The sequence below is a fragment of the Hemitrygon akajei genome, chromosome 4, assembly GCF_048418815.1.
Source record: "Hemitrygon akajei chromosome 4, sHemAka1.3, whole genome shotgun sequence".
NCBI classification, from domain to species: Eukaryota; Metazoa; Chordata; class Chondrichthyes; order Myliobatiformes; family Dasyatidae; genus Hemitrygon; species Hemitrygon akajei.
The window spans coordinates 62198061-62225356 of record NC_133127.1 but is presented as its reverse complement, the minus strand read 5'-3'; the positions used below and the strand labels follow the sequence as shown (position 1 = coordinate 62225356).

The 27296-nt window shown below is 37.9% G+C and overlaps 1 protein-coding gene across 4 annotated transcripts in view; it reads left to right on the top strand.

Annotated features, from left to right (window-relative positions):
* Positions 1-27296, top strand: part of pcdh10a (protocadherin 10a) — a 75967-nt gene that overhangs the window by 24938 nt on the left and 23733 nt on the right. Inside the window, exon 4 of one of the 4 annotated variants that reach the window (XM_073042687.1) lies at positions 3750-3932. The exons of 1 other annotated variant lie outside the window; for it this stretch is intronic. In XM_073042687.1, coding sequence (XP_072898788.1) covers positions 3750-3932 — 183 coding nt within the window. Of the gene's footprint in view, positions 1-3749; positions 4050-27296 lie in introns of those variants that run through there. 2 more of the 4 variants (XM_073042686.1, XM_073042688.1) reach the window with 2 other exon arrangements.

The following is a 27296-nucleotide window of genomic DNA, read 5'->3' as shown; positions in this document are numbered from 1 at the left end:
AAGTTTGTTTGTAAATGTAGTTATAAGTAATCAACCTGAATTATAAAGCAATCAATGCATACTAGTGTACAAATATACAATTATAACTTAACCACAGGTCCATTCATATTCATCTATGCACATTACAGGAATCCATATAGTACTGTGAACAATACTGGAGATTTAAAGGCCACGGGGAGTGACATTCATCTTTGGCAAAACCCAAAATTAGCAGAAAATGAATCATTTGGTCATTATATTCTAAACCAATAGAAAAGGAAATTTGACAGGATGCATAATGGACAACAGATCTGCAAGGCAATTGCATTGAATTTGAATTTCAGCTCCATTAAGCCTAAACAAGATTGACAATTGATGTAACTCCATGGCAACAGTGTTTTAGATATGTAATTAAAATGTTGCTTAAGAAAAAAATATCATATTGGCACTCTGCAGTTAAAGTAGTTCTGGAATATTTTATTGAAGTGACGCCAGCCTACACACTTACAGTGGAATTTTTTTTGCTATTAATATCAACCATCGTAGTGCAAACAAATATTGTTACGTTCCCCAGTAACCGGGTGACTTACCAGCAAAGATAGATAGGTCCGCTGAAGCCTGGTGCTACTATTTTCAAACGTTTTTATTTATAAAGGGGCACAAACGTATGGTTAATACAAAACATTCAGATCGTATACGTCATCAGAACTCAATCTAAAGCACAGGTATAGTAATAATCAATCAGAAATAAGCTCTGTCGTTGTCTAGGGGTAATGTAGATATATATTGTTTGCTGGATATCTAAAAGTCTTTTACGGTCACTGCAGTTCCACCAGCTGCCGTCGGTTGTGGTGTCGCGTTGGTGCACTTTTGTTAGAAAGAGAGAGATTGAATGAAACAGTTACCCGACCGGTTTTCCAACCTGGAGGAATTCGGTTTGTCGGAGCCTCATTGGGGGAATGAACGCTCATCTGTGGCCTCCCCTGTAGCTAAGCCGTTCTTCCGTTGTGGGGTCGCCAATCCCAGGCAAGGAAAAGACGCACACGAACCCCACCACCGGCTATCGCTATCAAAACACTGTCGCAGGATTTCTAGTGTGTCTTCTGGTGTGTCTCAGGCCCCACCTTGGCAGCCCACCTTTTATCTGTACTGGCAGGGTTGTAGATGTCAATCAGGGTGGGGGTTGAGGCAATCCTTCCCCCATCACCCAGCCCACGTTGCCCTAGGGCTTTACACGTGGTCTTCATGAGACAATAGTCAGAGTCACTTTATTCTGCTTCTCGGGAGAACGTGGTCTTCCGCACGTCTCTCTCTCTCTCTCTCTCCCATTTCCTGTGTCTATTCAGCACGTCTCTCCCCCTCTTGGGTCAGTTGACCCCCCCTTGACTAGGGCTCTTGCGATTCTCACAAAGGAGGGGGCTGAGGTCATAACAATATATACAAATTTAAAAGAAATGTGTTATATACAAGGGTAAATGCAATTGAAAGAGGGCAATTTTGTATCCAAAGTGACTTTGGAATCTTTATGGTATAGTTTCACCCCCCCTCCCACCTCCGGCAGCTTTCATGTTTTATTGTTTTACAACAGTGGATCACAGTGGATTTAATTTGGCTGTTTTGACACTGATTAAAAGAAAAAGACTTCCATGTCGAAGTGAAAACAGATCTCTACAAAGTGATCTAGATGAATTACAAAGTAGAATACAAAATAATTTATTGCATAAGCATTCACCGCCCCCTTTTATGTGACATACCAAATCATCACTGGTGCAGCCAAATTGTTTTAGAAGTCACATAATTGACTGTGTGCATTCAAGGTGTTTTAATTGATTTTAGTAAAAAAAATACACCTGTATCTGGAAGGTCCAACTGCAAATGAGTCGGTATCCTGGCAAAAACTAGATCATGAAGACAAAAGATCACTTCAAGCAACTCCATGAAAAGATTATTTGAAAAGCACAAGTTAGGAGTTGAATGCAAGAAAATTTCCAAGTCACTGAATAACCCTTACAGTACAGTTAAGTCAATCATCAAGAAATAGAAAGAATATGACACAGCTGTAAATCTGCCAAGAGCAGGCCATTCTCAAAATCTGAATGGCCAAGCAAGAAGGGGGACTAGTGAGGGAGGCCACCAAGAGGCCACCAATATGACAGCTCCAGAGGAGTTACAAGCTTCAGTGGCTGAGATGGGACAGACTGCATATACAAAAAAAAACTGTTGCCCAGGTGCTTCACCAGTCACAAGTTTATGGAGAGTGGCAAAAAGAAAGCCACTGTTGGGGAAAAAACCTCACATGAAGTCTCAGCTAGAATTTGCCAAAGGCATGTGGGAGACTCTGAAGTCAGCTGGAGGAAGGTTCTATGGTCTGATGAAACCATAATTGAGCTTTTTGGTCATCAAACTAAGCAGTATGTTTGGCATAAGCCAAACACCACACATCATCAAAAGCACACCATCCCTACCATGAAACGTGGTGGCTGCATCATGCTGTGGGGATGCTTCACTGCAGAAGGCCTTGGAAGGTTCGTGAAGGTAAAGGGTAAAATGAATGCAGCAAAATACGGGGAAATCCTAGAGGAAAGCCTGATGCAGCCTGCAAGACAGCAGTGACTTGGGAGAAGATATGTTTTCAAGCAAGACGATGACCTCAAGCATAAAGCCTGAGCTACACAGAAATGGCTTAAAAGCAAAGTTAAAGTCCTGGAGTGGCCAAGTGCAATCTGACAGAGCTTGAGCAATTTTGTAAAGAATGATGAAAAATTGCAGTTTCCAGATGTACAAAGCTGATCGAGACCTATCCATGCACTCAAGGCTGTAATTGCTGCCAAAGTTGCGTCTACTAAATACTGACTTGAAGGGGGTGAATACTTATGCAATCAATTATTTTGCGTTTTATATTTGAAATTAATTTAGATCACTTTGTAGAGATTTGTTTTTACTTTGACACTTGAGTCTTTTTCTGTTGATCAGTGTCAAAAAAGTCAAATTAAATCCACTGTGATTCAATGTTGTAAAACAATAAAGCATAAAAATTTCCAAGGGGGGGGGGGTTGAATACTTTTTATAGGCACTATAGTTTGTCTTCGAACAGATAAGCTAATGAGGCAGTTTCAATGGTGCTGGATGTCACCACATTAGTGTTGTATAACTTAAATCTGTATGCAGACATTCCATAATTAGAAATGTTTCTGTTTGTGCATTACAAGGGTCACCTGCAATATCTGCAATTGTCACATTAATATCCATTTTTGTTAATACATGAGAAATGTAGCAAAACATATGCTCCAACAGTACTGCCAGTGAAGCAGCACATACGCTTGGCCTTTTTTATCAGTTTATCTCCACAAGCTGAATATTTATAATGTTTAAAATGCACGTATAAGGGTTATGAGCATTCACAAAATGAAAAGCTTAGCACTGTTGTTGAGTGGAAGGATTAATTAGAATTTTAAAATGCCCTTGGCAGAGTGTTGCATTTGTTCATTGCGGCATGGGGAGGAAGATTAGCTGGAGGGAAATATCACTGGAGTCTTCCCTTCAATGTTTATGTCAGTGCATTAAATTGAAGACAAGTTGAGGAGGTTTTCCCCCAGCTCTGGAAGAGTGAATTGAGGTGGGTGCAAGTATATAGAGATTCCAGTGAAATATTGGTAGGCATCCTAAGACCTGTCATAAGCTCAAACAATACATAAATGTTTTCCCCAACCTGGAAGGCAATGTTCCCAATATCATAACATAATGCATTTTATTCTGATTTATCTTTATAGGAGCTGACCTCTTTTCTAATTGCACAGAAGAGTGTAAAGCATTGGGACACTCAGACCGCTGCTGGATGCCCAGCTTTGTGCCCACAGATAGTCGCCAAGGTCCGGATTACCGCAGTAATTTACATGTCCCAGGAATGGACTCTGTGCCTGACACTGAGGTCTATGAAGCTCCAGAGCAGCCTGGTGAGAAATCTTTCTCTACATTTGGAAAAGAAAAAACACATCCCTCAATTTCGGAAAAGAAAGAATATGAAGCACTTTTGCCCAACACACGTGCGCCTTATAAGCCACCCTATTTAAGTGAGTATTCAGTAAAAACATTGCCTACATCAATTTACCTTGCTTGTTAGGTGAAGAAAATTCATCAGGAAATTAAATTCGGCTTAAAGTAGCTCCAATAAATTTGGAAAATAACGTCTTGGATTTTAAATATTCTCTTCCTTCAAATCTTTTACTTTTTTAAAACCAGAAATAGATTTAATAGTTTTAATTGGGTGTAATAGTGCTGTTGATGATCAAGCCGGAAACATGTAAAACTTAAAAGTCACCTAAATTTAAATTAGGTTGGTCCTGAAGAAGGATCCTGGCCCGAGATGTCGACTACTTGTTCTTTTCCATAGATACAACCTGACCTGCTGAGTTCCTCCAGCATTTGATCTGTGTTGCTCTGATTCTCCAGCATCTTCAGAATTTATTGTGTTTAAATTGAAATTAATTCAGATCAAGTCAAAATGTGCACACTGTTAAAAGTGCACACTGGGGTGTCTAAACATTTAAGTTAATTCTAACTATATTTAAAATTACCCTATTGTTGCAGAGGGCATTGGGCATTGTGCGTTTTGTAAATCAGTTGTGACTTGCCATTAGAACTGTGCTATCTGAATTCAGAAGTCTGAGAGTGCTTCCTTACTGTTTTGTGTTTTAGATTTATATAGAGCCTCTGTCAGGAGTTGTACTGCAATTTTAGTGGTTACTTCACAAAATGTTTTTGTTTGTGTAGATTAAAACAGTTTGCTATCATTGTATTCAGCTGCTATACAAAGTACCCATTTTAGGATTGAAAAGATCCATTCTGAACTCAATATGCAAGTTCACAAGATTCATCATGAATTTTACAAGTGTATGAGCACCAATTTTATTTGCTGCAATTGAGTTGTAATTTAATACGGAATTTGCATAGATGTGATGAAAATTGACCAGTGCTTTACAGCTCTGAAATCAAGTTAAGTGCTCAATTAGATGTGCATTTTTAAACAGTCTGCTGAAGATATTTTTTTATGAACTGATGGTCCTCCTGATTCTTTACCAGTCTTGAAAACCAGGCTTCAGGAATAAATTTGCTTTTAAAGGCAGAAAATAGCTAAATTTTATACTTGAGAAGTGCTCAAGATTTAGTTTTTGGTCTGTACAGATATTATCAATCTTAATTGAGCAGCTAGTCTGTTGCTATAAATAGTATTATGCCCCTAAAGAAAATAGTTCTGGGTTTCACTCCAATTCACTTCCCAGCATTTCATGACATGTGTGTTTGCAGATAGTTGAAGAAAAGAATTGTGCATGGTTGCTAAGCTTCATGGCCTAAAGCCAGATGATATTACCTGACAGGGCTCAGACAGGTAGAATGTCTGCTTAGGCAAGATATCATAGAGGGCCAAATGGCTGTGATCCCATACTCAGAAGTGTATCAATACTACCAAAGGGGAGCATGAGGTCTGGTTCTAAAGAAATAAATCTAAGAAACCTGTTTAGTCAACCAGTAATGAATTACTTTTATAAAAGTCTAGAAAGTTCTTGATACTTTGCAACTTCCCAGCAACTTCTGCAAAGCAGAAGTGGTGTGGAACTACCTCATGTCAGTGGTCTTGTGATTCCACTAAACAGTGCAACAAAATTTAAATGAAAATGAGCTAAATAAAAATGCACATAATCACACACTTTTCATCTTCGTTGCTCTTAGCTTTGTGTGCCATGAGCATTTAAGGAATGAAGAGAAAAAATCAAACAACAATTTCTATTGTTGTTATGGCAGGTATAAATAGTCAGAGCTGTGCATTTTTCATCAGAGGCATCACATGCAATCAATGCACTGTGATCTTTTGATAAGGATTCCATTGTCACGTTGTAGTGTATGGTCAATAAATTGCACACTTGTAGATTTCTGTCAATTTTGCAACTACCAATGGGCCTATTTATATATTGTTCTTTGGTGTTGGGAAGCTAGGGCGTTTGAACATTTTGTTTAATGTAGTTCAATATATAAAATCTGTAGTTTGCTTTTTGCATTGCGGAATGCAAAAACATGGTGACTTCCCTATGGATTCAGTGCCTATTTCACTAATGAGCTTTGTATTCCTGTTGCAATTGTGTATTCTATAATGTTGCAAAGGTTTTCTTTGAAGTTAATTACATTAAAATAACTGATACAAATATTATTAAATGCTTTTGCAATTTATATTTAATACAGCAGTTTAAAAAGGAGTACTTAACTGACAATGAGACTTATTTGAATTAAATGGCTTATCCTTTCTTGTTTGGTATTTTTGAGTTTGGTAGCAATTTCTTTAATCTACTTACCTATATTTGGTAAAAAATGCATAATGTTACGGGTAATATTTTAGCATGGATAGGGAAGTTCCTAAATAATATAAATCATTTAGTTTAATCATTAAGTAGTGGTAGGTAGAGATCAGTGCTGGGGCTTCAAATATTTATAATCAATGTGGCTGACTTAGATCAGGGGATCAAGTATCCGTGTGTCCTATTTGTCGATAATCCAAAATAGATACATCAGCAAATAATAAAGAGAAGATGGAGCCTGCAAAGTGAAAAATGGGTTAAATGAGTGGGCAGGAAATTGACAGATGGAATATAATGTGAGGAAAACTATAAAATGTTGCTGTAAAAAGGAATCTGGGGTTCCTGGTACATAAAAACACTAAGCGTGCAACATGTACAAAAGCTGGAGGAACTCAGCAGCCAGGCAGCACCTATTGAAGAGAGTACAGTCGACATTTCGGGCCAAAACCCTTCTTAAGTGCGCAGTTGCGTCAAGTTATTAAGAAGTCCAACAGAATATTTGTCTTAATTGTAATACATATGGATTATATACATCTGCGGCCCCTTTATTAGGTACACCAGAACAGCAGTTGTTAATGCAAATATCTAATCAGCCAATCACGTAGTAGTAACTCAATGCATAAAAGCATGCAGACATGATCAAGAGTTTCAGATGTTGTTCAGACCAAACATCAGACCGGAGAAGAAATGTCATTTAAGTGAGTTTGACAATGGAATGATCATTGGTGGCTGATGAGGTGGTTTATGTAGCTCAGGCTGTAGGTCTCCTGGGGCTTCCTTGCACAACAGTCTCTGAAGTCTACAAAGAACTGTGCAAAAAAAAAAAATTCTGCGAGTGGCAGTTCTGTGGGTGAAAATGTCTTGTTAATGAGAAAGGACCTGAAAAAAAAAAATGTAACATTTGAAACAGAAGCTTTAAAATGGAAGTTTTTTAGAGAGGGCCAGCAGTATTCTGAGTACAAGTCATTTACATAGTGTGATACAATGTTGGAATGGTTTCACTGTGAAATCGGGCTGTTATTGTTTTTTCTTTTGGATCAGAGTTGAAATCCAGGTTAGACTGACTACGTTCAGGTTCTCCTCTCTTGCTATCTATAAAGTTTCCATATAATTTTGTATTGTGCTGATCAGTGTGAAATTGTTTAAGTTGACAGTAGTTCAGCAAATAATAATCTTAATGGCTGTTATGAAATTAAAATTTGTCAACTTTTTCTGGGGTACCACCGTTGGTAGTGGTTAGCGCAAAGCTACTCCAGCTCAGGTTGCCAGAGTTCAGAGTTTAATCCTGGCCTCCTCTGTAAGGAATTGTTCATCCTCACTGTGAGTGCAGGTGCTCTGGCTTCCTCCTGCAGTCAAAAGACATAATCGATTATTGGTCATTGTACATTGTCCTGTGATTAGGCTATGGTTAAACTGGGGGCTGCTGGTGCAGTGGTTTGAAATGCTGGAAGGGCCTATTCGGTGCATTATCTGTAAATAAATTAAAATCTGTCACGTTGGTTAATAATCTTCTGAGATTGAAGTTGGGATTGATTCAGATGAATGGGGTAAAGAGTCAGTTCGGATATGTTCAGTATAGATTTCAGGGAGCTGGAATGGAAACTGTTCTATTTTCCCATATTTAAAATCATGTGTTTTGATAAGGACACCAGGCAAATCCGATAAAATGTGCTAATAGGGTAATAAACAGTTGTAGGGAAGTAAAGATTATAAATAAAAACGATGAGGAAATATGTCCAAATAAACACCCGGAGAACCGGAAATGAGCCCAACCTGAAGACATGAAAAAATGAAAACCTGTGGTGTAGCTGAACATTGAGTTTGATACACATTGGAATGGAGATCGGAGTTTAGATTGGTTATGTGCAAACATGGAAGGGTAGAATCTGATATATCAGGTAAAATTAAATTCACTGTCATCTGCAAAAATATGGTAAGGTACAAACACAGTGGAAAAACTTGCTTGTAGCAGCATCACAAGCAAGTGGGTTCCGACAATACACAGAATATTAATTGCATGTATATTATACAATACAGCGCAAAATAAGATACTAGTGCAAAGAAAACCAGAGATGTGTCCATGGTGGTAGAAGGAGTGGTCAATAGTGTTCCATTGCTGAATTAGGATGATGAGACTGCTGACTGTAGTGTGTATGCAACTGGTTTTATTCTGTCCCTTGCATTGATCAATTACCTGCTGAATGGTGTCAAAAGTGACAAGCTATTTGTTGTTGGCACAATCATTCACAAAATTATTATATCATTGTCTGAAAGCAAGAACAGATTGAGCAATTGTTGGTAGATAGTGGGGGGAAAATATCTGAACAGCAGACAGACACTTTCCTGGTTTCAGTGCCCGGAACCTAGAATCAAAAAGATGGTTTTAAAAAAAAAATGTCCTCTGTAAGATACCAATTGTTGTTTTTTCATTTATGGACATCTAATTCTATACAATGGATAATTATGCCTGAACGATAATGGAGCTGATGAAAATGCTGAGCTGGTTGCAGAATTAGAATTATTGAAAAATCTTGATGCTGCTTACTGTTGGTTTCTTACTGGTGACTTACCGGTCTAATTGTTATTCTGAGGTACTACTAGAATATTGAAGTCCTCATTGTCAGTATGTAAAACATTTGTTCTTGTTCTTACATCACTGAAGGCCTTAAATCTCAGTGAATTGGAGATCAGCTACCAATGAATCCATTGCTTACAAAAATGCTAACACTTAAATGTTACAGGAGGTATACAGGCTGTCAGTCATATTTGTGGTAATAAAAATCAGTTGTGCTGAAGCCCAAGATACAAATTGAAGTCATAAAGACAGCAGTTACAACTTAACATTCTCAACCAATCCAAGTGATTTTCCCTGCAATTTGTAGTAATGTTTTGTATATTAGATTTTGTTTCTTTTCATGGATAATTGGCCCAGTGTTTTTTGCCTTGAAATATCTTTTGCATGAAAGTAAATTTAAGCATTATTATCTACATTAAGGTGATCAGATTATAAAATAGATCGTTGGAGTGCCTCTTGGTCCTTAATCTCAAAATTTCCATGGCCCTTTTACTTTTCAAAACAATGCAATTCAATTTTGCAAAATATTTACCCATTGTCTCAAACTTCACTCTATTGTTGTTGAAGTCAATATCCAAAATATGCTGAGATTATTTTACACAGTACTGTATTTTGGTTTAAAAAGGAAGATCATTATTTGGTAATTGGAAAGACATAATATACAATACTGTGCAAAAGTCATAGACATCCTAGGCTGTCTCTAAGACTTTTGCATAGTACTGTTATTATGTCGATTTTATGATTGCAATGCACTGTTGCTGCAAAACAACAAATTAATGCCATATTATCTGTGATATAAACCTTCTGATTCTGAATTAGTCCCTGTAGGCTAATCAGTGTGCATGCCTTATTGATCATGTGGTAAGCTGATGTAGAGCCAATACTTGCCAGGACTGTGCAGAGCAGACGCATTGTGACATCAGTCAGTCATGTGATTGATCATGTGACATCAAGGACATTTTATTATGCATGTACTCTGTTAGGATAAGTATAATTGAATTTGTTTATTATTGTCATATGTACTGAGATACAGTAAAAGGCTTGCATTTCAAACTGTTTATCAGATCAAATCAGTATACAGTGAAATGAGGTTTAAAAAAAAGTAAATCAATAGTACAATGCAGATTGAAGTGAACAGCTACAGAGAAAATGCAGTGCAGGTAAAAAATAAGATCCAGGATCTTAATAAGATAGATTAAAAATTCAAGAATTTATTTAATTATAGTTGGTAACCATTCAATAGTCTTAAAACAGCAGTGTAGAATCTGTCCTTCAGCCTGGTGGTATGGGCATTCAAGCTTTTTTATCTTCTGTCTGAGGGTGGAGAGGGAATGCTTGAGTAGGTAGGGTCTTTGATTACGCTGGATACTTTATTGATGCAGTGAGAGATGTAGGGACCATGGTTTCTGAGATATGCTGAAATATGTCCACAGCTCTACAGCTTTTTTTGTGCATACACATAGAACAGTTGCTCCACCAAGCTTTCATGCATTTAGAAAGGATGTGTTTCCATAGTGCATTGATAAAAATTGGTGAGGATTGATGGGGATATTTTCAAATTTCTTTAGTATCATAAGGAAGTAGAGGCATTGCTGAGTTTTCTTGGCTATTACATCTTTGTGGTTTGACCAGGTCAGGCTATTGATGATGTTCACTACCAAAACTTGAATCTCTCAACTCTCTCAGCCTCAGTCCCATTAATGTAGAAACAAAGACTTTAAGCACTATCAGATATAAATTACTACGTGCATTCTCAATAAAGGGAGATTATAGTGTAACTGTTCAATCTTCAAAGACAGGTTTACTTCTCTGTTTATTTTCCATTGTGTGTTTAGCTGCCAAAACCCACTATCTGAGCAGTGGGTGCCCCCTCCCTACTAAGGAGAAGATACTTCCAGCTAATAAAGTTGTTTAAAACACAGTTCATTTAATTTCAGTGATTCATGTTTAAATCTACGCAACACTGTTAAAACACATTTAAAACTCAGAGGATTTCTAATGTGTATATCCTGTACAAAGATGAATTATTACAAGAATATATTTATTAGGTCTCTAATAAGGTTGGTTGCCTTGGGATGCCAGAAATAGACCTATATAATCAATTTCCACACATGCACTGGCACATTAGTTTTGCTCGTCATATAGAAAGTGGTTTTGTGACTGCTCCTTTATTATTAGTCAGACATTTTTTACTATCGGCAACAAATCACTTATAATCACTCAACATGAAAGGCCACCAGTCTATCATTGCTAATTTTGCATGAGTAGCTGGGTTGTCACCGTAATTGTGTCCAAATTTTTGGTGGACTTTTTGAATCAGTGCTTCCCACTTGTGGGAAGGAGGTATTCGCTTATCTTTTTTAGGGTGACATGCTCAAATCATACCTTCACCATTCATTTTATATCTGTACCATGTTGAAAACCCAATTGAATTGGGTTTAGTAGTATCCAGGAGAATTCTTAAAATCCCATAAGACCATAAGACATAGGAGCAGAATTAGGCCATTCAGCTCATTGAGTTTGCTCTGCCATTCCATCATGGCTGCTCCCGGATCCCACTCAATTTCATACACCTGCCTTCTTGCCATATCTTTTGATGCCGTGACCAATCAGGAAACTATCAACTTCCGCCTTAAAAATACGCATGGACTTGGCCTCCACCGCAGTCAGTGGCAGAGCATTCCACAGCTTTACTACTCTCTGGCTAAAAAAAATTCCTCTCTACCTCTCTTCTAAATGGTCGCCCCTCAATTTTCAGGCTATGCCCTCTAGTTCTGGATACCCCTACCATAGGAAACATCCTCTCCACATTCACCCCATCTAGTCCTTTCAACATTCAATAGGTTTCAATGAGATCCCCCCACATTCTTGTAAATTGCAGTGAGTACAAGCCCAAAGCCACCTAGTGCTCCACGTATATTAACCACCTACATTCCGAGAATCATCTTTGTGAAACTCCTCTGGACTATCTCCAATGACAACACATCCTTTCTGAAATAAGGGGCCCAAAACTGTTGACAATACTCCAAGTGCGCCTGAACATCATCCTGGTTATATTTTAAGTTTTTACTACCAAAAGTCTGGCCTTCCTTACCATAGTAAGTTCCAATCTGACAGCTTGTTTTACTTGTCCAGTTTATTACCATGGTGGTGTGAGGGGCCTGAAATATGTCCTGGGATGTGTAACACTTGTACTAATGGTCAAATCAATAACAATTCATAAATATTCTTCCACATGGACAAAGGTGGAAGCAGTTTACCTCTGTGTTCTCCATCTGGCATTGACCAGAATGAAAGATATTTTCTACAGCATTCTTAAAATAATGAGTCAGTACACATCAACACTGGTTGTGTCTTCTCTTGTTTTAGACATAGTTCTAGGGCTTTAGCCTTTGAAAATTGAGCTGTATGATGCCCTAAATGAAGTGCTTAACTCATGTAGTTCGAATTCAGTTTCTGATTTTAAAAATATCCTTTTATAATCAAGAGCAAGGATTACAATTGAGTAGATGTATTTTTTCCTGGATTTTCAGTGTTGATCTATCACAGTACCATATTTGAGAATAGTTCTCTAAAGGTTGTTGTGCTTTAAGTCATAAAGAAGCTGGTTCCACATACTTCATGAAAGGTAAAGATTGTAAGTCACAGCTCTCCAGAATGTATTCTCACTTTAATGTGTTACCTTATAAAAGCATTTGCCATTACACAAATCCAGTTATGGTAGCTCTCCGTTCTTTTTTTTTGTAATTTGCTTTCAGTTTTTAAAGCCTCAAACTCTGTTTTTATAATAATTGATTTGCCCCTTGCTGTGGTGTTGCTGCAATAAGTGTATGGAATTCCATAGTAAGACATCATTCTAAGGCAGTTAATTTGTGTTCTGTTGGGATGAAATTAAATCAGGCATAGTGTATGGTGCTTGTGTTTCTTCTCCCTTATTGCAGCAGATGGCTACAATGGTTTTTGGAGAAACACAAATTTGCAGAACAAGAGATTTTGTTAGGTCCCTTATCAGAAGTTCTATTGCTTGTTAAACTGCATTCATCAATTTCTCTTGTGACTCTTTATCTTCTGGGATAAAAACAAAAGGCTTTACATTTCTCCGGTTTACATCTGTTGTGCAATGTTTTTGACAATTGAGCATAGTCAGGTATGAAAGCTCTAGCATAATTCAGTAGGTCTAGGGCTGATTGTAAGGCTTTTATAGTCTTTGGATACCCCACTTGAGCAATCCTTTGACTAAATTCAGGGTTAACCCACATCCCTGATAGTTAATTGTCATATCTAGGAAATTTAATTTTGTACAACAGAGCTGAGACTTTTAATGTTACTTGTTGTGACCAGATGTATGCAAGATTTGTATATGTATCTTCATGAGTCATTCCTTGCAGCAATCCTAATGACTGCTGCTGTATCAAATTTTGCCAACAGTATGAGCTTTGGCATATAGAAAGGGTTGTATCCAATTTGTCAGACAGAGCATTCTGGATAGAGTTGTTTAAAATTCTCCTGTGCAGTTTTTATTTCATTAATGTTAGCCCTCCCCTCCTTGACATTTTGTTTTCTCTGAGTTGCAGGTTGGGAGTGTTCATTTGGGATGGGCCTAGTCCCTTTATACATTTAGGGTGTGAAGGATATGGCGGGCCTCATGGCGTCTGCTCAGTTTCATACTCTTCTCCATAATATTGATGGAGCCTCTTGAATGTTACCTCTGTGCAGGAAGGAATATCTTGGTCTAAAACTAGGTGAGGTGTCATAGCACTTGTCAAGAGCTTTTTGATATGGACCACAGCTAAAATATTTTTTCTAAAATAATATTTTTTTATTAATATGTCCACATTGGGTGCCAACTGTGATAGTATTGTGTTCTAAACTCGAAGGCAGACCCTATTGGATACAAATAGCTATGAGCACTCTAACTGAAAGGAGATTATACTGTAACTACCCAATGTTCAAAGACTAGTTTACTTCTGAATTTATTCACTATGTTGGGTTTAGCTACCAATTCTTGCTGTTTGAGCAGTTGATCCCCTCTCCCTAGATACTTCCATCTAACAAAGTAGATTAAATCACAATTCATTTATTTAGAGTGATGCATGTTTAAATCTACACATTCCTATAATGTATTTAAAACTCATAGGACTGCTATCTTAAACATTTCCCAATTACAAAGTATTTCTCAAACGTTAAGGATTTCAAAAACATAGGTGTACAATTCTTATAAACTATAAAAACATACTAAAGATGCAGATAAACAAGTTGTCTTCCACAGAAACTGAAGCTGGAGGAATGGATTCTCATTCTTCCCTTGTTTCTTTCATAGACACTTGAAGTTCTTTACCCTATTCCTAATAAGTTCTAGCTGCTCTCTACTTCTATGTCCTTTCCAGCCACTTAAGTGACTTCACAAGTCTCAGATATCCTCATTTTCCGCAGATATCCTTTTACCACAAATAGTCTAAAAACATTTTTGAAGACATAGATCTTGGCTAGCTACCATTAATACTGTAAAGCTAACTTCTGAGTTAATAAAACTCTTCCAACTATAGACACAGCAGTTATTAATATGCTAAATTGCATTATCCATCTGTTCTGCAAATTTCCTTGAACTAAGCAACTTAAGAGTCAGCTTGTCTATTTGAAGCAACCCAAATTAAACAGCCCATATTCTTTACACTTGAGCAATAATAAAGCAGGTACAGTGACTCTTTATAGACAGTTTCTTTAAAATACAGAACCTATTTGCAGCACTATTCTATAAGGAGTGTTTTTTTTAAACTTCAAGCTGCTTTTCCATTTACATTTTAAGAACTGAAGACTGACTTCTGTTTATGACCAGAAGTTAAAGAAAGCAATATAATTGAAAGTTTACTTACAACTGTTTGTGACCTTTCAAATGGTAGCTGCTATTTGGAATTCAATTTTAGCAAACATGAGAGTGAAGTGAATATCTATCACACAAGCAGAAACAGAGTAAGGATAAGTTGCAGAAGTTTGATTGGCTCATCATTAAATTCATCTGGGTTTTTCAGTGAATAATTTTCTATGTGACTTTCAAGGAAAAGTACATGAGAATTTTGCTGCATTTTCTAAACACATTTGTTACCCTTATGTTGATGGGTTTCTATCACAAGGACCCTTTCGTATGATTAATGACAGTAATAATTTTGTTGCATAGTTGAAGTTTAAGTTGGAATGTGACTGTCCCAATATGCTGATTTCCTGTGTTCATAGTCAGACTGACTTTGTGATCTAACAATACAAATGAAACTTAATACAATTAAACTGGTGATGAGATTGCAGGCAACAGCACCATTTGGGTATGTAGAGAATTGTAGTAATTATGACTGAAAATGCAAAGTCTGTGGGGCGTCTTGAGCAAATCTACATATTCTTTAAGGCAAATGTCATCAAGGAAGTTGAGAATGAAAATACTGAAGAACACAAGTCAAAAATTATAAGGCAATAAAAAAGACATCATTTTAATTGGCTGTGGTATATGTTAGGTTGTCCACTTTTGTAGTGCCGTATCGACAATTTGCTGAGAGTGGGTATTTTAATCCAGTGCCTTCAGGAATGAGCTGCTAGATGTACTGGTTGAGACAGGCATGTTAGCAACATTTTAAAAACCATTCAAGTAAGTACATGTATAAGAGAGGTTAAGGGGGCTGGGACCCAAATGCAGGCAGATGGGGCTTGCTCTCTGCGTAACTCAGCAGTACGGGCAAGTTGGGCCGGAGGGCCTGTTTTGTTGTGGTATGACTCTATGACTTGATGTTCGGAAGTCTTATTTTTACTGTGCCTACCTAATGGCCAGACAGAGGATAATTAAATTTGTGATGTGTAATTGTTTGAAGAAGTGCCAAAATAGATTAGTTGAAACTTAAAATTCATTTACATGGTTTTTGACAAGATCCTGCATGATAAGCATCATGGCTTCCAGAGTGAGCTAGCCATCTGGATACCAAGTTGGCTTGGTAGAAGGAGTCGGAAAGTGGCAGTCCAGCCTTGTTTTTCAGATTGGAGTTCTGAAGCCATTGGTGTGCTGCACGTATTGCTGCTGGGCCATCTGTATTCATGATTTGAGAATGTAGGTGGTACAATTTGTAAGTTTGTGGATGATACTAAAATTATTGGTGTGATGGACAATGAAAAATGTTGTCTAAGATTACAACAGGAACTGAGAAATTGGACAAATGAATGGCAAATGGAACTCAATTCAGGCAAGTGTGAAGTAATGCATTCTGGGAAGTTAAACCAGGGCAGGACATGCATAGCATATGGTAGTGTCATGGGGAGAGTTATAGAACAGACATAGGGGTACAAGCACATAGTGTTCTGAAAGTAGCAACACAAGTGGCGAAGAAGACGTATGGTGTGCTTACCTTACTCAGACAGGACATTTAGTAGAACGGATAGGATGTCATGTTAGAGCTGTATGAGAAATTGGTGAGACAGCACTTGGAATATTATGTGCAGTTCTGGTTGCTCTATTAAAGGAAGGATGTGATTGAGCTAAAGGGGGTACAGAAAAGTTTAACAAGGATGTTACCATAACTGGAGTTATAAGAAGAAACTGATAGTCAGGGAATCTTCACTGGAGTGAAGGAAGGTGAGAGATTTCCTTACAGTGGTTTATAAAATCCTGGATAAGATAAATAGTCACAATTTTTTTCTTTCCCCAGGATAGTGGAGTCTATAACTGTAGGGCATGATTAGTACATTTGATAAGAGCTCTCATGGTAGGTTGATTCAGAAGATTAAACTGCCTGGATCCAGGGTGAATTGCAAGTTTGGATATTGAACTGGCTTGTCCTCTGAAAGCAGACAGAGAATATTGTTTATCTGGCTAGAGGTTCATGACCAGTGGCATTCTGCAAAGATTGGTACAGAGACCTCTGTTTGTGATATATATCAATGATTTGGATGAAAATGCGGATGGGTGAATTAGTAGATTTGTGGATGATAGCAAGATTGCTGGAGATGTGGACAGTGTATAGGACTACCATTGATTATAGTGAGATAGAGATCAGCTACAGAAATGGGCAGAGGAACGGCAGAAGGGGTTTAATCTCAACAAGGGTATAGCATTGTACTTTGGGAGGTCAAATGAAAGGAAAAAATATGATTAATGGTAGCCTCCTTATCTTTGAAGTTCAGTGTCCAAGTCTATTGTTCACTGAAAGTAAATATGCAGGTGGATAAGGTGGTAAATAAAGTGTATGGTATGCTTGCCATCATTGTTATGGACGTTCAGTATAGGAATAAGGAATAAGTGATTCAGTTATCTGAAATATTAATTAGACTGCAATTGTTGTATTTGTGTGCAATCTTGGTCACCCCATTATAGGCAGAATGCGGATCTGGTGGAAAGGATGTAGAAGTGATTTACTCAGTTGCTGCTTGGATTAGTGGATAAGAGTGAGAAGAAAAGATGGGGCAAACTTGGGTTGCTCTAACTAGAGCTTTGAAGGTTACGGGGAGAACCGATAGTTTAAAAAAAATTTTAATTGTAAGAGGCGTCGATATGGTAGACAGTCAAAATTTTTCCCCAGTTAAGAAATTACAAATGCCAGATCACATATTAGAGGGGTGAAGCTTAACTGTTTGTGAGAGACAAGTTTTTTTTTCACATAGAGAGTGGAAATTGTCTGGAATGGGTTATCAGGTGCAGTAGTGAAATCAGGCAGTTTGAAGTTTAAGAGGCTTCTAGATTGACAGATAAATATGAACACAATGGGAGGATATGAATGATAAAGAAAAAGGAGGTTTGGTAAAAATTGCCATCACAAGCTTGACCATTGCTGTACTGTTCTATATTCTATGTATGTTCTACAAACTTGAAGTGAGAATGGAACGACTTGAGGGACAAGTTTTTCATATGGATAGTGTTGGGTATACGGAACAACTCTATATAAGGTGGGTATATGGAAAAAGTGATGGAAATGGGCACAAATACAATATTTATAAAACATTTTGACAGGTTCATAGATAGAAAGGTTAGAAGAATATGTCCCAAATGCAGGCATCCATAGATCAGCGTATAGATCCATGAATAAAAGTATATTGATAACTATTATTGAATTTCAACAAATTCATACTCTGAGGAAAGACTGAAGATTTGTGGCAAAGTAGTATGTATGATTTTCCCTGATGGAATGAGAATTGGCTACCATGGAATGAGGCAAATTATATGTACATCATAAAGAGGTGTGAACAATTATTTCTGGAGCAAGCCACTTTACAAATTCACTTAGGGCCATTCTTCATCTTGGTTGCCATACACAAGCCTCTGCTAGTTATCTTTGGTCCACTGCTGTTCATTCCAGCATTGCTAAATTACTGTTTGCATTGTTAGGCTGCATTGTGGCCCGGATGTGAGAAGGCAACATTCTACTTTGAACTAAGAGTTTTTATGATGGAAGCCATTGACAGGAGTTTCCAGTCACAGCCAATGAAGCTGGTAGGACCAAAGAGCAAGAGAATATATTAGGGAAAGTCAATAAGTATATCTATTCAATATGGAATAAGCCAGTAAAGATTTTAAAGAAAACATTTGGCCATTTTGGTGAAAGGGAACAAAATTCAATGCACATTGGGGCTGGATATAGCAAAGCCACAGTACGAATCTCCAAAGTTGCTATAGTGCCATAACATCTATGAAATTAGTGCTCAATTTGTATATTTCACATGTATAGGGGATGGCTTGAAGGTATATATACTAGTTGCAAATCTGGTTGAGAATATGTTAAAAGAAAGATGGTCAGCTTGAGTATTTCATTAGATGTACTGTATATTGATTTCCTCAAGTATGGTAAAATTAATTGCTCATTATGGTGCACATTCACTTGAAGTGACTTGAGTTGCCAGCTTTGGCTCTCTGCAACATTATGGACCAAAATGTTGAGTATCATGGGTTTTTTTGTTCTAGACAATGGCATGCACTTCCATTTGGATCAATTGGATATATCCTGAGAGCAGTATGGACATTCTGATGACTCATGTCATCCAACTTCCAAAGAGGAAGCCAAATGCTCTGTTAAGTTTATGAAAAATGAATCGATAGTTGTTCCTGTAAGTTTATCAGAAGGTATTTCTGGTTCCATTTAGGGTAACACTTCATTTGAGAAGAGGACTATAACTATTAGAAATGGTGTTGGAATATTCACTATGTCACCTAGCATGGAAGAAAGACCAGAGGAGTGCTAGGGGATAGTTTGCAGTATGCAGATAGGAAAAAGTATAAGGAGGGCAATCAAGTGAGTGTGCCTGGATCTTCTGGGCAAGTAGAACACGTGTGATGCAACAGTGGACCCACAGCTGAAGTACCAGAGGCTAGGAATTATGAGTGAATGGCAGTTGCAGAAAGATTCTATATTCTCTTCACTGTTGCCAAAGAAGATAGAATTGGTAATGGACAGAAATACCAATGTAGCACAATTCTGCAGATGTCACCATTGTGGAACAAAAGTAAGTACTCTGATGAAGAGTTAATGGGATGTTATGTAGAGCCTGAGAAACTCTATGTCAGCCTCCAGAGCAGATGTTAATGTGCCAAGTACTGCACATGACACCACAAGCCATTTTTCTGCAGAAGGAATTTCCTGTCTAAAGCTACCATATGGATCAGCTACAACCCTAATCACTGAACAAATAAGACTTGGTTTGGCTGTATTTTTCAAAATTATTTTTGACTTGGTCTTTTATGGGTGAGCTTCTTCTCAGTGAACCTGGATGTATCTGCAGTATCTTGAAACTTACTGTTCACCCATGACCTATTATTTTCCAAGTGAACTAGGTACATCCAGACAGCAACTAATAAAAAGAACATAAAATGGTTGTATAATTCTTCATAGTGAAGAATGGTCTTTAGTGTATTCACTCTGTTGTTATGTGCTGTAATCTAAAGTGGTTCCACTCCTTCAGCATCTTAGCTCAAATGTAGACATACAGAGCACAGTGTACATCTTTGCATTGGTCAAGATGCCTGTGTTTTGTAGCATTCCATTATGTCATCTACATCACAGCTACTATGACTAAACAAACACTGGTAAATGTGATAAAGGTGATTGGTGGTTAAGTACTATTTGCTTACACTGTAACACAATAGCACATTAGCATTGTACATACAGTGAAAATAGTGGTGGCTCATAAAATGTGACAAGAGTAGATTTGTGTTCCCTGGAGACGTCATATGTTCTTTGAGGCAAAGTTTCAGTAATTCCATTTGGAGGATATTTGTATTTTATAAATTCCATGACACTATTGGAACACAGATGGCAGCAGCCTGAGGTAATATGGCAGGATATTAATCTTTTACAAATAGTATTCTGTGTTTCCTGGACAGAATTCCCAGTTTTCACTGCAACATCCTGATATTGGGTCACGTCTGGTTGTATTGCAAGGAGCAATGACATCATTTTGCAGTATGTTGCTTTTGTCCATGAGCGTGCTACTGAGTTGTCCGTCAATGAGCTTAGCAGGAAGATGTTTCCTGTTTGGCATTGCTGCCTGCCACACTATTTCCAGTGTGAAAAAGATTGTCAACAATCTGTGGGAAGGTGCTATAAAAGGATATACTCAACACTTTGTTTACATTGCACACCAGCTTTATGGACAGCATGCCAATAAATTGGATGTTTCATTGACAATCTAAATTCAGTGGCCACCTTAGGTATCATCTGTACCTAATAAAGTAGCCACCATGTATACTTTCATGGTCTTCTGCTGTTGTAGCCCATCCACTTCAAGGTTTGATGTGTTGTGCATTCAGAGATGCTCTTCTGCACACCACTGTTGTAATGCCCGGTTATTTGAATTACTGTTGCCTTCCTGTCAGCTTGAACCAATCTGGTCACTCTTCTGACTTCTCATTAACTGCTACTCACTGGATGTTTTTTTTTGTTTTTCACATCATTCTCCCTAAACTCTAGAGAATGTTGTGCATTAAAATCCCAGGAGAGCTGCAGAGGCCCTGACTACAATTTTCCAATCCTTTCCGGATGGAGGAATGGTGCCAGAGGTTCAGAAGATTACTGATATATTGTTCTTTTAAAAGAGAAGGGATAAACCAAGTAATTGCTTGCCTGTTAAATTAACTTCAGAGCTGGTCAAATTATTGGAATTCGTTCTAAAGGTATAAACCTTTGTTTGGAAAGGCACAAATTAATCAGGGGCAGCATAGATTTGTTAAGGGAAAGTCATGCCTGATTAACATTGAATTTTTTTTGAGGAGTTAATGAGCAGGGTCGATTAGAGCAGTGCATTTGTTGCAGTCTGCATAGATTTTAGCAAGGTTTTTAACTAAGTATTACATGGGAGGCTGGTCAAAAATTAAAAGGGGGAGCAGCAAATTTGATCCAAAATTAACTCAGCAGCAATAAGCAAGGAGTAGCAGATGGTGAGTGCTTTTGACTGGAAGGCTGTTACTAATGGAGTTCCAGAGACCTCAATGTACGGGCTTTACCTTTCTATGATATAAATAAATGATTTGGACCTAAATGTGAGTAAAAATGGTTTGGTGATACAACAATAATTGGCCATGTGGTTGACAGCTCATGATGTCAGGTAGGTATCCCGACTACAAAAACCTGTTAGTGAATGATTGAGGAGTGTGGCATTAACTAACATCTGATTACAGTGGATGTGGCCACTGAAAGTGCATTCAATGCCCTTGAATACACTTGTCAGATCACTGAGCTTCTTGATATTCCAACCAGATACTTGGTTCTTGATTTCTGATGTTGACGTTCATAGGCAACTTTTCCTGTAATCTAATGATATGTGGTTTGACATTTCATGGTGTCATGGATTCATATACTGCAGAAATGGGTCCTTGTACCCACCCACTCCATGGCAGTCTTTTTGCCCTTCTATACTAATCCCAATTGCCACAATGGATCCCTATTCTTCTATATCATGTCTATGCAGGTGCATGTCTAAATGTATCTTAAACATTGTAATCATATCTGATTTCACTACCAGTTCCAGCAGTACATTCCAGATATCAACTACTCTCTGTATAAAACAAATCTTGCATGCTGATCTCCTTTAAAACTCAACACAGTTTTCCTTAAGAGAACGTTTTAAGAGAAACTACTGGCCTTTAGTAGGGTGAACTACTGCTTAACACTCACTACATTTTGCTTTTTGGCTATCGACTGCAAGCTTACTGCAAGCAGGCTATTGGAATGAATACAGTGAGCAGCAATTTTTATGTCTTGTTTGTATCACATTGGACTGAACATCATTTTCAATCACTTTCTTGAAGATACCAAGAATGAATCCTTTCACAAACAAGAGGAAATCTGCAGATGCCGGAAATCCAGACTACACACAAAATTCTGGAGGAACTCAGAAGGCCAGGCAGCATCTAGGAAAAGAGTACAGTCGAAGTTTTGGGCCGAAACCCTTTGGCAGGACTGGAGGAAAAAAAGCTGAGGAGTAGGTTTAAAAGGTAGAGGGAGGGGAGAGAGAGAAAAATACAAGGTGATAGGTAAAACTTGAAGCAGGAGGGGATGAAGTAAAGAGCTGGGGAATAAATTGGTAAAAGCGATAGAATAAATTGGCCATGGAAGAAAGAAAAGGGGGGCATCAGAGGGAGGAGATGGGTGGGCAAGGAGATAAGATAAGATGAAGGGGAAAAGGGGATGGGGAATTATGAAGGGGGGGAGGGGTGGGGGCATTACCGAAAGTTTGAGAAATCGATGTTCATGCTATCAGGTTGGAGGCTACCCAAACGGAATTTAAGGTGTTTTTACTCCATCCTAAGTGTGGCGTCATCATGACAGTGGAGGAGGCCATGGATAGACATATCAGTATGGGAACTGGAAGTGGTATTAAAATGGGTGGCTACTGGGAGATCCTGCTTTTTCAGGCTGATAGAGCATAGGTGCTCAGCAAAGTGGTCTCCCAATCTACGTCAAGTCTCACCGATATACCGGAGGCCACACTGAGAGCACTGGACACAGTATATGACCCTAACAGACTCACAGGTAAAGTGTTGCTTCACCTGGAAGGACTGTTTGGTGCCCTGAACGGTAGTGAGGGAGGAGGTGTAGGGATAGGTGTAGCACTTGTTCTGCTTGCAAGGATAAGTGCCAGCAGGGAGATCAATGGGGAAGGACGAGGGACAAATGGACAGGGAGTTTTGTAGGGAATGGTCCCTGCAGAAAGCAGAAAATTGGAGGTGGTTAGTGAAAGACTGAATCCTTGCAGTCTTTTAATGAAGAAAATCTCAAAGATTCCATGCCCTCTGGGTAAAGAAATTTATTACCTGAATGTTCACCCCCTTATTCTCTTGCCCCTGGTTCTAAGCTCCTTACCCAGGGGAAATATTAACTCCACATTTGTCCCTTCAAGCTTGTTCAGAATTTTGTATATTTCAATTAGGTTAGCTCTTGTTCTTCTAAACTCGAACATAGTCCAGATTTGTTTAATTTTTGTGTGATAGATCGGTCATCCCAAGATTCAATCTGGTGAACCTTTGCTGCACTCTTATCACGAATACATTCTCACCAGGCTCCTCTATAATTGGAACAAAATATCTCCACTTCTGCACTAAATAATTTGTAATACAAGCTAACACAGTATTTGCCTTTGCAATTGCAATGGATTAACTTTCAATGACTTCTATACTAGTGGATCGAGTCTCTCTAACCACCAATGTCTCTTGGCATGCCAGAAAACTGCTTATCAGAATCCATATGCCTGATTTTGGGGTTTCCAACTTTGCTTCTTGGGCATTATAGAGGTACAAAAATGACTCCAAGCTAATGCTGATTTGTGAAGGAAGCCTAATTAATGGTGCTCATGTCTCCAGCTATTAGCATACAAAATTGAATGAAGCAGTACTTCATCAGTATAGACCTTTCATCAATTGTCATCCAGAGCACTGTACTTATTTTTAGTAATCACAATTAATGAAGGGTATGCTGGTATTAGAAAATGAAAATACATATGTATCTTAATGTGAAATAATCAAATTTGAGCACACAGTATGTGAACTTTTTTTCCTATTCTCCTGAGTTTAAGAAGGGTCAGGGTGATCTAATTGTGGTGTTTAAAATGATAAAAGATTTCAGAGGGTACATTAAAATGTTGTTTCATCTCCTGGGGAATCCTAAACTAACAAGCCTATTCTTAAAATAGATTAGCCTGTCAAAGAATAGTGTCATAAACTGCATTTTCACATTAAGTGCTGGGGAATCTGGAATACAGGACAGTAAAAAGATATGAACACTGGGTCAACTGAAGTTTTCCTGTCTGAGATTGATACATTTTTGCTCATTGAGCAGCTCAAATGATCATATAACAAAGGCAATTAAATTGGAGTTGAGGTACTAATTTGCCACAATTCAGATGAATGGCAGAACAAACGGAGATGATGATTTTTTCCATCCTCCAATGCTTTAATTAACCTCTGATCTTGCAGAGAAAGGGACATGATGGGATGCTGCATTCATTGTAAGTTTAATGACTAGTTGTATAACCAATGTTAAAATATAAGGGTTTATTTATTTTTTCTAAGAATGTTTAGAAATGAAAGATCAGTGGTAATAGTGGGTAAAAACAAACATGCTTCAACAATCCCATACTAATTGATTCCTTCGACTCTCACCCTCTCACCCTACAATGGTGCTGAAGTTTGTCGTCACAATAAAACTCCAAGGTATTGAAATTAGTTGTAAGAGTAGGTCACTGTACCTGGCTCTACCTTTTACTGAAATTGTGATTGATCTCATTGTAATTTTATTTCTGTTTTCCTCTTTTCCTCCAGTAACCTTTCACCAGGTTCAGGAAGAACCAATTTATTTCTATCATAACAATCTTCAAAGACTCTGCCTCCACTGTCCTGTGAAAAAGTGAGTTTCAAAGACTCACTACCCCCAGGGGGAGAAAAGTAACTGTGTTTCATCTCCTCACTGGTTGGTGTCTTTCAGTGACCTGGTCCTAGATTCTTTTATAAAAGGAACCATCTTCTCCACACTCTGTCCAATCTTTCCTTATAAGGTAACCCACCCAACCTAGATATTAGCCAAGTAAACCTCCTCTGAACTGTTTCCAACACATTAACGCCTTCCATAAGTAAGAAGTCCAATCCTACGCTTAGTACTCCAGATGTGGTCTCACCAATGCACAGTATAACTGAAGCATAACATTCCAATTTTTGCATTCAACTCCCCTTACAATAAACAATACCATTTTGTTAGCATACCTAATTACTTGTACCATCTGCATACTAGCCATTTGTGAATCATGCACTGAGACATCCAGATCTCCCTGCACCTTAGAGCTTTGCAGTTTTTCACCAATGTCTTCATTTGTATTTTCCTGAAAAATGGACATTTTCACATTTTCCCTTCCCATACTCCATTTACAAGTTTTCTCCATTCACTTGCCAGTTTCCCTTTGTATCCCCTGTGCATAATATTACAAACTACAGTTTTAGCTTTCTGTGTCTTCAGCAAATTTGTATCATCTTCAATGCCTTCAACCATTTATAGAAATTCCAAACAGTTGATGTCCCAATATCAATCACTGTGACATACAGCTTATTATCTTGCCAGCTATGGGAGCTACTTGTGCCTACTGTTTGTTAGCTAGCTAATCTTTTGTTGATAGGTTACATCCTACACCATAAACTTACATTTTCCTTTATAATCTTCACCTTACTTTAGTAAATGTCTTCTGAAAATCTAAGTAGAGGATATCAACCAATTCTTTTTCATCTGCAGCATCTTTCTTCAAAGAATCCCAATAAAATGGTCAAATATGATATCCTTTTCACCAAACCATATTGAGGAGTGACCTAATTAAAACATATTGAATAGTCAAAGGCCTTGATAGAGTGGATGTGGAGAGGATATTTCCTATGATGGGGAAGTCTAAGAGCAGAGGACACAGCCTCAGTATAGACGGGTGCCCTTTAGATCAGAGATGAGGATGAATTTCTTTAGCCTGAGAGTGAAAAATCTGTGGAATTCTTTGCCACAGTCAGATGTGGAGGCCAAGTCTTTATTTATATTTAAGGCAGAGGTTGATAAATCCTTGATTGTTCAGGGTAGGAAAGGATACAGGGAGAAGGCAGCAGATTGGGGCTGAGCGGAAAAATGGATCAGCTGTGATGAAATGGCAGAGCAGACTCGATGGGCCAAGTAGCTTAATTCTGTTCCAGTATCTTTTGGTCTTATGGTCTTGACTATGCCTGAATACTGATTACTTAGAAATTTTCAAAGAAACATGCTCTAACGTCTCTGTAATAGCATCTAATATTTTTGTTATGTCAGATGTTGGGGTAACAGCCTTACAGTTCCATGCTCTATCTGTAAAAGGAAATTCAAACAATTTGAATTTTTCCACTTGTTTGCATTTCCTTTTTGAATTAAGATTGTCCTTTGCTTCAAATTGTGAGCATAGGCCTCTTGAAGCTAGATTAAATCAAATCAATTATTTTCTGAGAGAATTGTTACAATGTTATACTTTCACTTCAAAGACTTGGTCTAATCCTCAAGTATTAAGTAACAGTGGCATAAACCTACTTTAGTAATTTGTTTCCTTTCTATGCTGTTCCATAAATAATAGGCTAAAACTATTTACTTTTTTGCAGTTCTGAAGAACACCAGTGGCAGTATTCCTTAAAGGCCTAGTTCATCTCTGACCTTGTATCTGTGCAATGCAAGGTTAAAGGGTAGTGGATGTCTACCCTTGCCCTTCTACCTTGCCACTAAATCAGTGGTGAGTCAAGAGATGAGACACTGATATCTTGAGCTGAGATGTCTGATATATTTAACATCCAGTCCCTAAGCTATATACCAAGTATTACAAAAGCATGCAAAGTCTTATTCACTCAACTGGAGTGACTGAGGTTCACTGAAAATATTTTTGGTTTGTTTTTTATCCCCCCTTTTAATTTAATACACTTTTTACTTAGTTTTTATCAGTTTCATTTTTAAGTGTTAATATTTTTATTATTTATTTATATTAACATATAAATTAGCAAAAAAAAGCGGCACACCTGAGGACTGGGAGAAATTCAGAGACCAGCAGAGGAGGACAAAGGGCTTGATTAGGAAAGGGAAAAAAGGTTATGAGAGAAAGCTGGCAGAGAACATAAAAACTGACTGTAAAAGCTTTTATAGATACGTGAAAAGAAAAAGATTGGTCAAGACAAATGTAGGTCCTTTACAGTCAGAGACAGGTGAATTGATCATAGGGAACAAAGAAATGGCAGACCAATTGAATAACTACTTTGGTTTTGTCTTCACTAAGGAGGACATAAATAATCTTCCGGAAATAGTAAGGGACCGAGGGTCTAGTGAGATGGAGGAACTGAGGGAAATACATGTTAGTAGGGAAGTGGTGTTAGGTAAATTGAAGGGATTAAAGGCAGATAAATC